Raw genomic sequence first — 15,755 nt, forward strand, 5'->3', positions numbered from 1 at the left:
TTATTCTGTTGATTTCAAAAGATCTTCAGTGCATTACCTCTATAGACATCTACTGTGGAAGATGAATGTACTTGACAACTGTAGCTTACATTACACTTCTTGTGTGTTCTTTTCCTGGACTTCTATTTCCAAATGGTAGGGTAACTTCTATGAAATCAAAGGGCACCTAGCTCAAGGGGAAGGTGGGCAGGGAAAACTCTTCTTTGTTTTTAAATTAAATTAAATCTTTATTGTTCAGATTATTACAGTTGTTCTTCTTTTTTTCCCCCCATAGCTCCCCTCCACCTGGGTCCCCTGCCACCCTCCGCCCTCATAACCCCCGCCCCCATAACCCCCGCCCCCACTGTTGTCCTTCATAGGTGCACGATTTTTGTCAAGTCTCTTCCTGCACCCCGCACACCCCTTTCCCCCCCAAGAATAGTCGGTCCACTCCCTTTCAATGCCCCTGATTCTATTATAATCACCAGTTTATTCTGTTCATCAGATTATTTATTCACTTGATTTTTAGATTCGCTTGTTGATAGATGTGTATTTGTTGTTCATAATTTGTATCTTAACCTTTTTCTTCTTCCTCTTCTTAAAGGATACCTTTCAGCATTTCTTATAATACTGGTTTAGTGGTGATGAACTCCTTTAGCTTTTTCTTATCTGTAAAGCTCTTTATCTGACCTTTAATTCTGAATGATAGCTTTGCTGGATAAAATAATCTTGGTTGTAGGTCCTTGGTATTCATCACTTTGAATATTTCTTGCCACTCCCTTCTGGCCTGCAAAGTTTCTGTTGAGGAAATCAGCTGACAGTCGTATGGGTATTCCCTTGTAGGTAACTGAGTTTCTTTCTCTTGCTTCTTTTAAGATTCTCTCTTTGTCTTTTGCTCTTGGCATTTTAATGATGATGTGTCTTGGTGTGGTCCTCTTTGGATTCCTTTTGTTCGGCGTTCTCTGTGCTTCCTGGACTTGTAAGTCTATTTCTTTCACCAGGTAGAGGAAGTTTTCTGTCATTATTTCTTCAAATAGGTTTTCAATATCTTGCTCTCTCGCTTCTTCTGGCACCCCTATAATTCGGATGTTGGTATACACTTGAAGTTGTCCCAGAGGCTCCTTACACTATCTTCGTATTTTTGGATTCTTTTTTCATTTTGCTTTTCCGGTTGGGTGTTTTTTGCTTCTTCGTATTTCAAATCCTTGACTTGCTTCTTGTGATCCTCTAGTCTGCTGTTGGGAGTCTGTATAATATTCTTTATTTCAGTAAGTGTATGCTTGATTTCTAGTTGGTCCTTTATCACAACTTCAAGGGTGTCTCACTAGATTTCTTGAGGATCTCACTAAATTTATCGGCTGTCTCACCAGACTTTTTGAGGGTCTTAACTAAATTTATCGGCAGTTTCTAGAAAGTTCTTGAAAAACCTTGAAAGTGTGGTTTTGAACTCTATATCCAGTTGTTTGCTTTCCTCCATTTCTGTCATTCGTGTCCTGTTTCTTTGTCTCGGCATTTTTTATGCTTCGCTGTGTCGATAGAGTGGCTCTCTGTGCTAAGTGTCCTATAGGGCCCAGTGGCTCAGCCTCCCCAATTACCTGAGGTGGACTCTCTTGGTGCACCCCCTTGTGGGCTTTGTGCAGTCTTGTTGTAGTTAAGCCCTGATTGTTGTAGGTAACCCTGGGAGGGATTGACCTCCAGGCCAATTGGCTGTGAGAATCAGCTGTGTTTGCAGTGGGAGAACTGGCTTCTGGATCTCTAAGGAGGTGCTAATCTAGCCTCTTCCTGAGGCTACTCAGCAGAAACCAGCTGTGAAGCAATGCAAGTTGCCCTGGGGTTGTGGGCCTGCTGCAGTTTGTAAAGTAATTTTCAGATTACAAAGGGCCGGGCCTTTCATATGCAAAAGCCTCAGTGCATGGCTTGGGTGGGGCGGGATCCAGGAGATCAATAGGGCGGAGCGAGCAGTTATGGCTGCTCTTAGTCCTGCCCTCAGAGGCACTGCTTCTCAGTGTCCCAGCAATTGCTGCGAGCACCTTTGAGAGAAAGTTGCCCTCTAGTTCCAACCGATGCCGGACAGTCCCGTTTCTCCCGCATGAGTCTGGGTCCCCAGAGACTCGCCCAGAACTGGAGCTCAGAGCTTGAGACTCCCTCCCGATTGAAAAAGACAACCATGTCATCAGCCACCAGCCCTCTCCACATGCACCTCCATACCTTTGTATTTTACTTCCACACCGCACCTCCTCTGAGTCTCGGTATGCTTTTCTCTTTCCTTCTAGTTGTAGAATTTCCACTTAGCCAGCCTTCCTGTGGTTCTGGATGATGTCCGTTCCGTCTTTTAGTTGTATTTTTGAATTTGTTGTGGGAGGCAGCAATTCCTGGTGTTTACCTATGCCGCCATCTTGGTTTCTCCTCAGAAATCTCTTTCTCACCTGCTATGGACATTTTGAATTATTATTCTGAAACACATTTCTGTGAATTGACATCCTTACTCATCCTTCTTTTAGTCAGGTGATTTTGTTAAATTAAAAGCTCTCTGTCCATCAGGGAGCTTCTTGTATCTTTTGGAAGGGTAAAGATTTGCATTCAAAGGCAAATGAACATTATTTAATACTAGAGGCGTGGTGCACGAATTTGTGCATGTGTGGGGTCTCTCTGCCTGGACGGCGATTGGGGGTGATCGGTGCGTCTCACCCAGTCCCGATTGGGGCCTATTGGGGCTGGCTATTTGGGGGTGGAGAGGGACTGCAGGAGGTTGGCCAGCGGGGGTGGGGGTGGCTGTGGCAGGTTGGCCGGCCTGGAGCGATGGGCTGCGGGAGGTTGACTGGCTGAGGGGAGGGGCCATGGGAGGTTGGCTGTGGGAGTTCACTGACCACCAGGGGGCAGCTCCTGTGTTGAGCGTCTGCCCCCTGGTGGTCAGTGTGTGTTAAAGCAACTGTCGACCTGTCGTTCCAGTCATTTGGTCATAGCGGTCGCTTAGGCTTTTATATATATAGATAGATGCCTGTGCTTTCTTATCTACTTTTTTCTTAGTTTGTCTTTTGGGTTCATGGACCCAATTTAAACGTGGTGTGTGTGTGTGTGTGTGTGTGTGTGTGTGTGTGTTTCCATCACACCAGTTATTGGACATCAGCAGGGTGTCTGAGAATTCAACTCAATTCTTACACTTATCTACCTGGAGATAACATCAGATTCCACAGGTTAAGAATTCAGTCCAACAAGACACATCTCCTGGCCCCCCGCCTCCCCCCCATCCCCCAACACACACACACACACACACACACACACACACACACACACACACTATGGTATTCAGATGCTAGTTGCAAGCCCAGGTTGATACCTGTGCTTCTGATCAACTGGCTACAGAGTGGAAGTTCCCACAGACACCTCCATGGGTTTGTTTAATTTGCTTGAGTGGCTCACAGAGCTCAAAAGAAACATTTTACTTACTAGATTAGTTGCTTATTGTAAAAGGATATCTCAGAAACAACCAGATGGAAGAAATGCATAGGGCAAGATACATGGGAAGGGAGCATCCATGCCCTCTCCAGGTGTACCATTCTGCTTGCATCTTTTTCCTTTTGCATCGTTACATAAAGGTTCACTAACCTGGAAGCTCTTCAATCTGAGTCCTTTTGGGTTTTTGTGGAGACTTCATTACATAAGCATGAATAATTTAATCATTGGCAATTGGCAACTAATTTGGCCTTCCATCCCTCTTTTTTTCCCTGAAACGGAAATGTCCAATGCTCTAATCACCTGGCCGTCTTTCCTCTTTCCTGGTAGTCAGCTCCATCCTTAGGTACTGATCAAAAATCACTTCATTAACACAACAAAAGACACTTTTCCCATTCCCATTACCCTAGAAATTCCAAGGGTTTTTAGATGCTCTGTGCTATAACCTGGGAGGAAGACCAAATACATATTTCACAGTTTCACTTAAAATGATTTGTTTGGAACGTGGACATGTTGTGTTGAAAACATGGAGTTGCTGATTGTTGCATCAGTAGTCTCTTGTGAATTTATTCATTATATTATAAAAATGATAAAATGAACCCTTCTTACGCTGGTATTCTTTTTTTTAAAATATATTTTATTGATTTTTTACAGAGAGGAAGGGAGAGGGATAGAGAGTTAGAAACATTGATAAGAGAGAAACATCGATCAGCTGCATTCTGCACGCCTCTTACTGGGGATGTGCCCGCAACCACGGTACATGCCCTTGACCAGAATCGAACCTGGGACCATTCAGTCCCCAGGCCGACGCTCTGTCCACTGAGCCAAACTGGTTAGGGCATGCTGGTATTCTTTTGTTAAACTTACTAAGGCTATTAAGAGATCTCTAGAAATTCTGCCTCTACCTTAATATATACACATATATATGATATATATATGTGTATATATATATACATGTATATATCATATATATTATGATATATACCATATATATGTAACTTATCATATATAAGTTCTTTATCATGTATGGAGCTGTGAATTAATATTGCATTTTTATGTTTTTGTGTGTATTATTGAACTTATGGGATATCGCATTAGTAGTCTGTGTAGAAACTTTTAAAGTAGAATTAAAAATAGCAGTTACCAAAAATAAGGATACTACTTAAAGTCTGTATAGAAACTTTTAAAGTAGAATTAAAAATAGCAATTACCAAAAATAAGGATACTACTTAAAGGTTACTATGTCTTAAGTTGTCATGCATATTGTACTTAATTATATTATCTTTTAGGTCTATGCATGTATGATGGTTTTCTTCTTGAGCAACATGATTGAGAACCAGTGTATGTCAACAGGTGCATTTGAAATAACTTTGAACGGTGAGTTCTGAATAGTTTACATTCTGTGATAAATTTTAGGTGATTTATAGTGAGCATCAGGCTTTTCTAGTTCTCATAGTATGCTAAATTATCTCTTTATATGGCCTCATCTACTATCATGGCATTAAAATTACATCTGGCCTTGCCAGCATGGCTCAGTGGATTGAGTGTCATCCCATGCACCAAGAGTCTCTGGTTTGATTCCCAGTCAGGGCACATGCCTGGGTTGTGGGCTCAATCCCCAGAAGGAGGTATGCAGGAGGCAGCCAATTGATGTTTCTCTCTTCTCTATCTCTCCCTTCCTCTCTCTCTAAAAAAAAAAAATCAATAAAAACATATGTAAAAAAATAACATCTGTGTGATGACCCCTGAATGTATAGCTCTACAGAGTTCTAGATCTTTCATCTAGATGCTACACCCAGAATCTTAAACTTCTATTCCCAAACTCTTGATTACTTCTGCTTCCTGTAATTCCTGTATATTCCAATTTGTTCTTTCCCTGGCATTTCTCATTTATTTAATGGCACTATTATCATTTCATCCAATTGCCCATGTCAGAAACCTAGGGTAAAATCACTTCGCCCTTACTCTCTGTACCCTAATGGATTACCAAGTTTTCTCAGTGCCACCTTTTACATGTCTCAAAAATCAGTCCCCGTCCTTAGGTCCTCCATCTCTTTATCTTCATTGGCACCACTCTAGTCTAAGCCACAATTACCTTATTCCCCTCTAATACATTCTCTAAACCAGAGGTTAGCAAATATGGCCTATATTTCAAGGTAACAATAATTTTTATACATTCTAATTCTTTAAAAATATCACAGGAATATTTATGATACACAGAAATTATATGAAATTCAAATTAGTGTTATACCTAAAGTTTTGAGTTTCATCAATGAAAAACATTAGAAATTTAAATTTATCTCTCTAGTTATATAAGTACCTATATAATATCCTTGATTTTGCCTCTTGATCCATAAAGCAGAAAATATTTACTATCTGGTTTCTTATAGAAAAACTAGAGGCTCTGGTGCACGAAATTCATGCACTGGAGGAATGGGGGTTCCTCGGCAGACATCCCTCTCGCAGTCTGGAATCCCTCTTGCAGTCTAGGACGCCTCGCTCCTTACTGCCTGCTTGCTCGCTGTTTCTTACTGCTCGGCTCGCTGCTCCTTAGCACTGCTGCAGAGACGGGAGAGGGTCCCTCCACTGCCACTGCACTTGCCAGCTGTGAGCCCGGCTTCCAGCTGAGTGGCGCTCCCACTGTGGGAGTGCACTGACCACCAGGGGGCAGCTCCTGCGTTGAGCATCTGTTCCCTGGGGGTCAGTGTGCATCATAGCCACCGGTCATTCCACCTTAATGGTTGCTTAGGCTTTTATTATATAGATTGGCTGACACCTCCAAATAGGGTGATTTTTAAAAATGCACATTTCATCTTCTTGCTTCACTGCCTCAAATGCATTAACTGTCTTTACTTTGTTCTCAAGATAAAGACCAGAACATTTAATGTGGATGGCAAAAAGGCCCTGTATGATATAGCCTAGGGATCAGCAAACCAAGACTTTGTGGACCATATCCTATGCTGCATGTTTTGTAAACAAAGTCTTAGTGGAACACAGCCATGCCTATTCATATATGCATGCTTTCAAGCCACTAGGAGACTTGAGTAGCTGTGACAGATTGTATACCTTTTCGAACTGAAAATGCTTACTATCTGTCCCTTTGCAATTTGTTGATCCCTGATTTAGTTCCTGCCTACCTCTCCAGCCTCCCTTATACTACTATTCTATATTTCAGCTGTCACTTTTTTTTTTTATCCTCACTTGAGGATATTTTTTCCATTGGTTTCCATAGAGAGTGGAAGGGAGGGAGGAGAGGGAGAGAGAGACACATCAATTGGCTGCCTCCAGCATGTGCTCCCACCATGGCTAGAGAACCTGCAACTGAGATACACACCCTTGACTTGAACCCATGACACTTTGGTCCTCGGGCTTATGCTCTAACCACTGGATACAACTGGCCAGGGCTCAGCTCTCACTTTTAATTATAATCTCTCCTTTTAATAATAGTAGGTGCACCCTAGCCAGGTTATCTCAGTGGATAGAATGTCAGCCTGTAGACCAAAGGGTCCCAGAGTCGATTTGGTCAAGGGCATGTATCTTGGTTGCAGGCTCCTCCCTGGCCCGGGCCCAGGTTGGAGCTCATGCAGGAGGCAACCAGTCGATGTGTTTTTCTCACATCGATGTTTCTCTCTGTCTTTTCCTCTCTCTTCCACTCTCCTTAAAAATTGGTGGAAAAAATATCCTCGGGTGAAGATTAACCAAACAAACTAAGTGTAACAGCTCCTTTCCAGCCTCTCAGGTCTCCCTCTCATAGCATCTTCTAGTTTTAATTCTTAGTACACAATTGTGATTTTGTAGCTATTTGTATAGTTTTTTCAATTCTCCTACTAGAATGTAAATTCCTTAAGAGCAAGAAGCCTAATTCTTTTGCTCACTTTTTTATTCCCAGCTGTGTACATAGACAATAAATATTTGTGGAGTGAATGTTTATTACAGAATCATCTTTAATTTTGAGGGCTGGTACCATTTATTTTTATAGATGTACCTGTATGGTCTAAGCTGGAATCTGGTCATCTTCCATCCATGCAACAGCTTGTTCAAATTCTTGACAATGAAATGAAGCTCAATGTCCATATGGATTCAATCCCACATCATCGATCATAGCCCCACCTATCAGCACTGAAAACTCTTTTGTAAGTAGTTTAAAATATAAGAACTATGTATAGATATCAGTTTACTCACATCAGGAATCAGTAAGATACTAGATATTACATATATTATCACTTAGGTTTTCAACTTGGGATTTAACAGATGGATGTTTTCTTCATTAAAATTTAGAAAAGATCAAGTAAGGTTATATTAAGTTATCTTCAAGGCTTAATAATTGAGCTTATAATATTATTTTTTTGACTATGAACTTCTAATGGCCAGAATTGATATATTATACTATTTGCTTATATACATACTAGAGGCCCAGTGCATGATGTGCACAGGTGGGGTCCCTTAGGCCTGGCCAGCAATCAGGTTCTATCTGGGCTGTCTTGCCCAGTCTTGATTGGGGCTGGGCCAGCTGGGGCCTGCTGGCTGCTGGACCAGGGGGAGGGGAGGGACAGGGGGAGGGACCACAGGAAGTTTGCTGGCCAGGGGGAGCGGCCGGGGGAGGTTGACTGGCTGTGGGAATGCACTGACCACCAGGGGGCAACTCCTGCATTGAACGTCTGCCCCCTGGTGGTTGGTGCGCGTCATAGAGACTGGTTGACCAGTCATTTGCTTGGAATAATCGCTTAAGGCTTTTATATATATACTAGAGGCCCGGTGCACAAAAATTTGTGCACTCGCGGGGGAAGGAGGGTCCCTCAGCCCGGCCTGTGCCCTCTCGCAGTCTGGGACCCCTCGGAAGATAACGACCTGCTGGCTTAGGACTGCTCCTGGGTGGCAGAGGGCAGGCCTAATCCCTAGGTGCAGCTCCTGGTTGGGCTCAGAGCAGGGCCGATTGGGGAATTGGGGCACCGCCCCCTGTCATGCACAGAGCAGGGCGGATTGGGAGGTTGTGATGCCACCCTCAGTCACGCTCAGGGTAGGGCTGATTGGAGGGTTGGGGCACTGCCCCCTGTCACACTCAAGGCAGGGTTGATGGGGAGGTTGCGGCGCCACCCCCTGTCACGCACAGAGCAGGGCCAATCAGGGGTTGGGGCGCTGCCCCCTGTCACGCACAGAGCAGGGTTCCTCAGGGGGTTGGGGAGCTCCCTCCTGTCACGCACAGAGTAGGGCTGATAGGGGAGTTGGGGCACTGCCCCCTGTCACACACAGAGCAGGGCCGATCAGGGGGTTGGGGCGTCACACCCTGTCACACTCAGGGCAGGGCCGATGGGGAGGTTATAGTTCTACCCTGTCACACACAGAGCAGGGCCCGTGGGGGCGGTTGGGGCGCTGCCCTCTATCAGCCACAGAGCAGGGCCGATCAGGGGGTTGGGGCGTCGCACCCTGTCACACTCAGGGCAGGGCCGATGGGGAGGTTATAGTTCTACCCCGTCACACACAGAGCAGGGCCCGTGGGGGGTGGTTGGGGCGCCGCCCTCTATCAGCCACAGAGCAGGGCCGATCAGGGGGTTGGGGCACCGCCACTGTCACACTCAGGGCAGGGCCGATGGGGAGGTTATGGTTCTACCCCATCACACACACAGCAGGGCCGATCAGGGGGTTGGGGCGCCGCACCCTGTCACACACAGAGCCGCAGGGCAATCGGGGTTTGGGCGCTGCCCCCTGTCACGCTGATCCTGGTGCCGGGAGGCCTCACGGCTCCACTGATCCCGGTGCTGGGAGGCATATTACCCTTTTACTATATAGGAGAGAGGCCTGGTGCATGGGTGGGGGCTGGCTGGTTTGCCCTAAGGGTGTCCTGGATCAGGGTGGGGGTCCCCACTGGGGTGCCTGGCCAGCTTGGGTGAGGGGCTGATGCTGTTTGCAGCTGGTCATACACCCTTCAGGGTGGGGGTCCCCACTGGGGTGCCTGGCCAGTCTGGGTGAGAGGGCTGAGGGCTGTTTTCAGGCTGGCGGGTGAGTGAAGCTCCCAACCACTCCTTTTTTTTTTTTTTTTTTTTGTTTTTTATTCTGGGCCAGCTTTAGCTCTGAGGCTTGGCTCCAGCTCTTAGGCCTCAGCTGCTGAAAGCAGGTATCTGGTTTGTTTGGGTTCTATAATCGATACACTGTTTCAACTCCAGCTCTGAGATCCCGGCTGGCTGAAAGCAGGTTTCTGGGGTTTTGTTTAGCTTCTATATTTGTAACAATGTTTCAAACTGCAAACTCAGAGGCCGGCAGCGGCAGGCAGGGAACTTTGGCTTCCTCTGTCACTGAAGCAAGCAAGCCTCATGTTCTCTTCAAGTTGCCTGGCTGCCAGCCGCCATCTTGGCTGGCAGTTAATTTGCATATCACCCTGATTAGCCGATGGGAAGGGTAGTAGAGGTACAGCTAATTACCATGTTTCTCTTTTATTAGATAGGATTGATTCTCTCCCTACCTTTAAATAACTAGTTCCTAAGAGTATAAAAATTCTTTTAGCATGCTCAAGATAGAAAATTTATAAGCAAATATGTGTGAATGTGGTGAGGTGTTAACTTTTGCTTAGCAGAGATGTTCTCAGTTCTTTTCTGATAAAGGAGTTTATTTTATGAGTGAAGTTTGAAATAAAATATTCTTTTTCCTATGTGTCTTTCAGACATTACGGGATTTTTGCAAGAGCAGCGTGACTGACATTATGAAGGCCTGTACTGAAGACAGCAAGCTGTTAGTACAGACCAGATGTTTCTTAGCAGGCTCGTTGTACCTCTTGGAAAACCTCAATGGAAGACAGTTTTTAGTGCTGGCACATTTTGGAATTCTGCACATTCGTGGAGTGCAATAATACTGTATAGTAATTTTTCTCCTCCCAATCCACTGAGTTAATAGTTTTCTAAAAATGTAAACATTACTACTTGTACCATTTTTCCTTAGTCATATTTGAAAAAATTGCAAAATGAGTTAGAATTTGATTTTTTTTCAAGGATGTCTGTTAAATCTGTTGTGATTTTATATGAATTTTCCTTTTTTGTTTAGAATTTATCTTTTTGGGAATAAGCTGAAGTTCTCCCTTTATAAGAGTTTATCAGACATCTCTAATTTGGTTATGTTCTACTTATATAGGTTTCAAAATACTGCAGATTTTGAATAGTTAATTATACAAAATTATGGGGGGAGATCCTATATGCAAAATTCTCTAACAGTTTGTGTGTGTGTATGTGTGCACACGTGTGTGAATACCAGAGAAACAACTAAAAGACCAACCGCTTTTAAAATTCTGTTATAGTTTAAGTGTCTTGCCTTGACCAATCTAATAAATTGATTAACTGGGCCTTTATACTTAATTCAATAAAAAATAAGCAGATATAAGTTAAATAAAAACTTTGAATTTATTGCCCAGCGTACCTGTTAACATTATATTTAACCGTCGTCTGTTTAAATTTTTGTTTTTGACTTACAGATAATTTCATTAGGGATACACTTTAGATTCACAACAAATAATAGATCATTTACCATTTTTAGGGTAATTGAAACTCATCTCACTAAAGAAAGTTTAGTTGAACTTCTTTACAACATTAATATTAGACGGATGGAGATCACTTGTCTAATTTAACTTGCCTAACATCAGAATTTTATTATATTTGAGGTACAAAATTGAAAATTTTTTTATTCAGTGAGTTTAATATCTTTTCAGAGTTCTAAAAAGATTGTAAGAGTAATTTAGCAGAAGTAGGACCATGATGTAGAAAAAAGGTCATATAGCAACAGTCATAACATACTTCAGCCTCCATATAGGAATAAAAGTGTTAGTGGAAGTAAAGGGATTTATGGAAAAATTGGGAGATAATTCAATATTGGGCCCACCAAACAAACACTTAGCACAACTGTTTACTTTATCGTTGAATATTTTTTTTGTTGAACGCATGTCTGGTAATGATCATGATGTGACAGCCTCGAGGTGGGACATGGTGATAGGAAGTTAGCCTGCAGAAAATTGGTTAAAATGGCTTATTCTTTTCATTAAGACTGCAGACTGTTAACCTAATTTCATTCAGTTTAACCTGGGGAGTTACAGATTTTTATTATTTGGGTGTAATAACATTTTGTTATTTTCAACTAGGGCTAAAGCCTTAACTTGATTTTTACCAGCTCAAACTTCCTATCTTCTATAAGTTGAACACATTGTTGAGTATGTCCAGGGTCTTTCTTTAGCTGATGGACATTCCACTAGTGACAGTTAATCTTTTGGTATTTAGACTTTTCAACCTGGAGCCTTGGAAATGTTCCCATGTACTGTATCTGGCGGATCAATCATGAAGAAACGGAAAATTTGATTCTAACTTTTTCCATGTTTTCCCTGGGTGGATAAATTGTCTTTTAGAGAATAGCTTTAGGTAGTTCACACTATGATAAAACTCAGCTATTTTGTTGATATTCATCTCAATATTGTTGTTTTATCTTTGGCCATATTTAAATCTAGGATTTAATGGGGTTTAGTGAAAATGGAAAGAATGAATATAAAAAGACAAATTTAAGGGAGAAGGGAAAGTTTAAATGAAGCTATTTATAATATAGTTTTATTCCTAACATTTCAGAATTTATTGCTTGCAAATAAGTGTGGCTCTGTAGTTTATAAATGTGTATGTACTATATTAATTAGAAGACCATAGAACCTGATAGCACGTTTGCTAATGTCATTGGGGGTTTTCACCACAGTTACTATTGTGGCAGAAATTGTTAGATTAATAAAAAAAGTTGGTAAAACATGGCTATATACCTCAGTATCAAGATGTGCAAGACAGATATGTTTTCAGAATATACATGTGGTATTTACTTATGGCACTAACATCAACAACAGCAGTTGATCAACCTTAACCACTATCAAAATAAAACAGGATCCTAATGGTAATTCTTAGTTTGAACGTTTTTAGTTGGGACTTTGTTGGCATTTTATCATTGTCATAATTTTAAATTTAGATTTAAAAATAGCCTACAGAATTTTAAAGCATGATTTGATATTTAATTTTAAAGCTTTTAAAAAATCTTGTGAGAGAAATGTGAGGGATTACAAAGTTTGGGGCTTACCTCTCAAACATTGTGAAAATAAACTTTTATTAAGCTCGTGTGAAAGTAACCCCTCTGTTGTGTAATTAAATCTATGCTAGAGCACTTTATATGTTAACTGTATTTGGAAAACTTTATGTTGTAAAAATTTGTGTCCTCAAATAATGTTTATTTATAGTGACTTTGTTTGTTTGTTTGTTTGTTTTGTTTTTGTTAATCCTCACCCGAGGATATTTTTTCCATTGATTTTTTTTTTTTTTTTTTAGGAAGAGTGAAAGAGAGAGGGGAAGACAAGAGAAACATCGATGTGTGAGATACGCATCGATTGGTTGCCTCCTGCACGAGCCCCGACCAGGGCCCAGGCTGGGGAGGGGCCTGCAGCCAAGGTACGTGCCCTTGACTGGAATCAAACCCGGGACCCATTGGTCTGCAGGCTGAATATCCACTGAACCAAACCGGCTAGGGCTATAATGACTTCTTAAACCAACCAGTGCTAACCCAAAGTCTGGCACTCAACTCCTACCATTCTTGGATCTTAAACTACTTCTTGAGTCTGCAGTCTACTGTGCTTCTGTGTTGCTGAGCTATCAGCTCTGGTGGCTTCTGTGCTGGGGGTGGAGCAAAAAGGAGCCATTGCTCATCTTTACCCCCAACCTCCACAATTCCTGAGAGTCATACTGTTATCTCTAAATCTGGAGAGAGATAAAGTGAGGGTGTTTTCCTCTAGACTGGTATAGACAATTTAACAGTTCTAGAAGATAGAACAAAGTTCAGATATTTTTTAAAATTTCAGCTGAGGTTTTTTCTTCACAGTCCCTGGCTCCTTTTCTCTTGGCTGCTGAGAAGCAAATAGAAATAGGTTTAGCTCTGAACAGGATCCCGAAGAAAAGTATAAACTGGTCTCGCCTACTGTGGGATGAGTCTTATGTCACCCACTCTCAATCAAGACTTACAGAATGTCTTCTGTTGCCTAGGTTAAGCAGGAACAAGATAAAAGGAAACAATGTGGTAACTGTAAGTATACTCCAGCAAGCAGTGGCTTTAAAAATTGAGTGTGCCTAAAAATCATTGGTACAAATCCCTGGATCCCATCCTTAGAGATGCTGATTCATTTGGTCTGAAATGGGACCCGATAATTTGCATTTCAACCAAGCTTCCTGATAATGTGGATGGTCTCGGTCTATGGTCCACACTGAGGAACACTGTACCCCAGAGAACACCAGACTTAGGACTCACCTCGAAGAAAATGTAGTTCATGGGACAGAAGGGAATTTTGTACATTTGCTTCATGTTTATAGAAAAACTTAAGAACAAGAATTCAATAAAATTGGAACGCAAAAGAGAAAATGAGATGAGAGGAAGAGTGTTTCTTTTTTAAATGTATTTTTAAGATTTTCAATTACAGTTGACATTCAATATTATTTGATTTCAGGTAAGACGTTTATTTTTATTGGGTGACACTGGTTCATAACATTATATAGGTTTCAGGTGTATAATTCTATAATACATCGTCTGTATATTGTGTGTGCACCACCCCAAGCTGAGTCTCCTTCCATCACAGATTATGTTTCTAAGGAAACAAGTTGAGGACTTCATTGTCCCAATTAATTATGTGACATGTTTTTTAACCTTTGGTTAGTATTTTGGATCTTTTTGGATGGATGTTTTAAAAGGAAATGTTAAGTCTTTGAGTAAAATAACTGGTGTGAATGGCTAGATTTTTCTAGAGTAAAGCAGGTAACGTGTTTGCATTTTGCTTATATTTTATAATGATAACTGATCTTTACAGTCACATAAAACAAATCTTTAAATTTTTAATAGTTTAAGTAGATAAATTGCATACTTCTTTTTTTATTGTAGTAACCATGATAGAGCTCCAAATTACTAGGGAAAGCCAATCTGAGCTTAATTACTACCTCCCCTTCACACACACACATAAAGGATTTATTGATTCATGTCACTGAAAAATCCAATGTAGAGTTGGCCTCAGGGATTCAAATGTGGTTATCAGAACTCTTCATCTAAGTGGGGCTAGGAGGGATGGGGGAGAAATAAGAGCATGGATAAAGTCCCAGAAGTGTACTCTGGTGCAAGTTGGGTCACATTCCTATCTTTGGATTATATTCCTCACTTGATAGCCATTCAAATAATTTTATCATCTATTAACTCTTTCCTCTGTTTACTCCACTCAATCTCCTCCTTAATTATTGATTTAGACAAGTTTATTTATGGCTTTGTGTTTATAAGCTGCTCAGACCGAGTTCTTTGCTATTTGGGAATTATTTGGAAGGGGTGGAGTTAGCATTGGGCTGCTTGGCTTAGTTAATAACAGTATTAGAATCTGGCCAGCAGGTTGCTACCAACACTCCCTTGAGCCACTGGCTATACTCATTTAATTTGTGTACCAGCAACTTAAGAGAAAAAGAAACAAAGCTACTTCTTTGTTGTTGCTAAGGGCAGGTCTGTTTGCAGAGAAATGTACTGATGACAATTTCCCCCTAAGTATTAAGAAAACATACATATATTAGAAAATGCTCCTGGATTTCATCTTTTAATAGCCCATAGGATCTGAAGATGAGACACTATTTTAAAGTATTAAAATACAGATTTTTTTAATGCACCTGGTGCTGGTGGAGCACAGTCCGTATCGTCATCAGGAAAGATGTTGGTGTTGAGAATGTTAATTACCATGACTTTCAGTGCTTTAATGAAACCTCAGATGTTTGGCCTTTGAACCAGGGTCTGTAATTTCATATTGTTGGGGGGATCATTCTTTCCCTAGGGGCTGTAGCTTTCTATTTTTGCCGAATCAAGAAAGGCATATGCAGATTTCTACAGAAATTACGATTCTGTCATCAGATCAGTTCTGAGTCGGTGATGGCTCTGCCCTAGCATGCTTTGGGACCTTTTGTGTGTCAGCCCACCTTCAGGTTCTTGATTTGTGCAAGAAAAATTTCAAGAACAAGTCAAATGAGAATGATTTTTTCCTCCATCCGGTTTATGCACTCTAGGACCCTTATTCTGAATTCTTTTTCTGTCATGTTGCATGCCTCTGTATTACTTAGCTGCTTTTCTGGAGAGTCCTCCTTCTCTTTCCTTTGGGGGTTTCTTTGTCTACCCATGTTTGATCTCGCTGACATATCTAGACGTTGAGTCGTTCAGTGGCTGCTCCCTTGGTGGCAGTGACTCCTTGGTCTGTGGTTGCTCTTCGGGCGGTTGCGGTAGCAGCTGCTCTTCAGTTGGCAGCAGCTCCTCTGGTGGGT

At 41.7% G+C, this 15,755-nt stretch overlaps 1 protein-coding gene and 1 long non-coding RNA gene across 2 annotated transcripts in view; both read left to right on the forward strand.

The window, feature by feature from the left end:
• SELENOT (selenoprotein T) overlaps positions 1-12,562 on the forward strand; it is a 30,478-nt gene extending 17,916 nt beyond the window's left edge. The window contains exons 4-6 of the mRNA XM_036349455.1: positions 4,722-4,809; positions 7,412-7,565; positions 10,088-12,562. Of these exons, the coding sequence (XP_036205348.1) occupies positions 4,722-4,809; positions 7,412-7,536 (213 nt within the window). The 3' untranslated portion in view covers positions 7,537-7,565; positions 10,088-12,562. The remainder of the gene's footprint in view (positions 1-4,721; positions 4,810-7,411; positions 7,566-10,087) is intronic.
• Positions 12,563-12,837: 275 nt separating this feature from the next.
• Positions 12,838-13,839, forward strand: LOC118676489. Its single transcript, XR_004974118.1, has 2 exons — positions 12,838-12,878; positions 13,467-13,839. It is a non-coding gene; the product is annotated as an uncharacterized LOC118676489 (long non-coding RNA).
• The last annotated feature ends 1,916 nt before the right edge of the window (positions 13,840-15,755 follow it).

This window comes from Myotis myotis, unplaced genomic scaffold, assembly GCF_014108235.1.
Source record: "Myotis myotis isolate mMyoMyo1 unplaced genomic scaffold, mMyoMyo1.p scaffold_m19_p_2, whole genome shotgun sequence".
Classification (NCBI taxonomy): Eukaryota; Metazoa; Chordata; class Mammalia; order Chiroptera; family Vespertilionidae; genus Myotis; species Myotis myotis.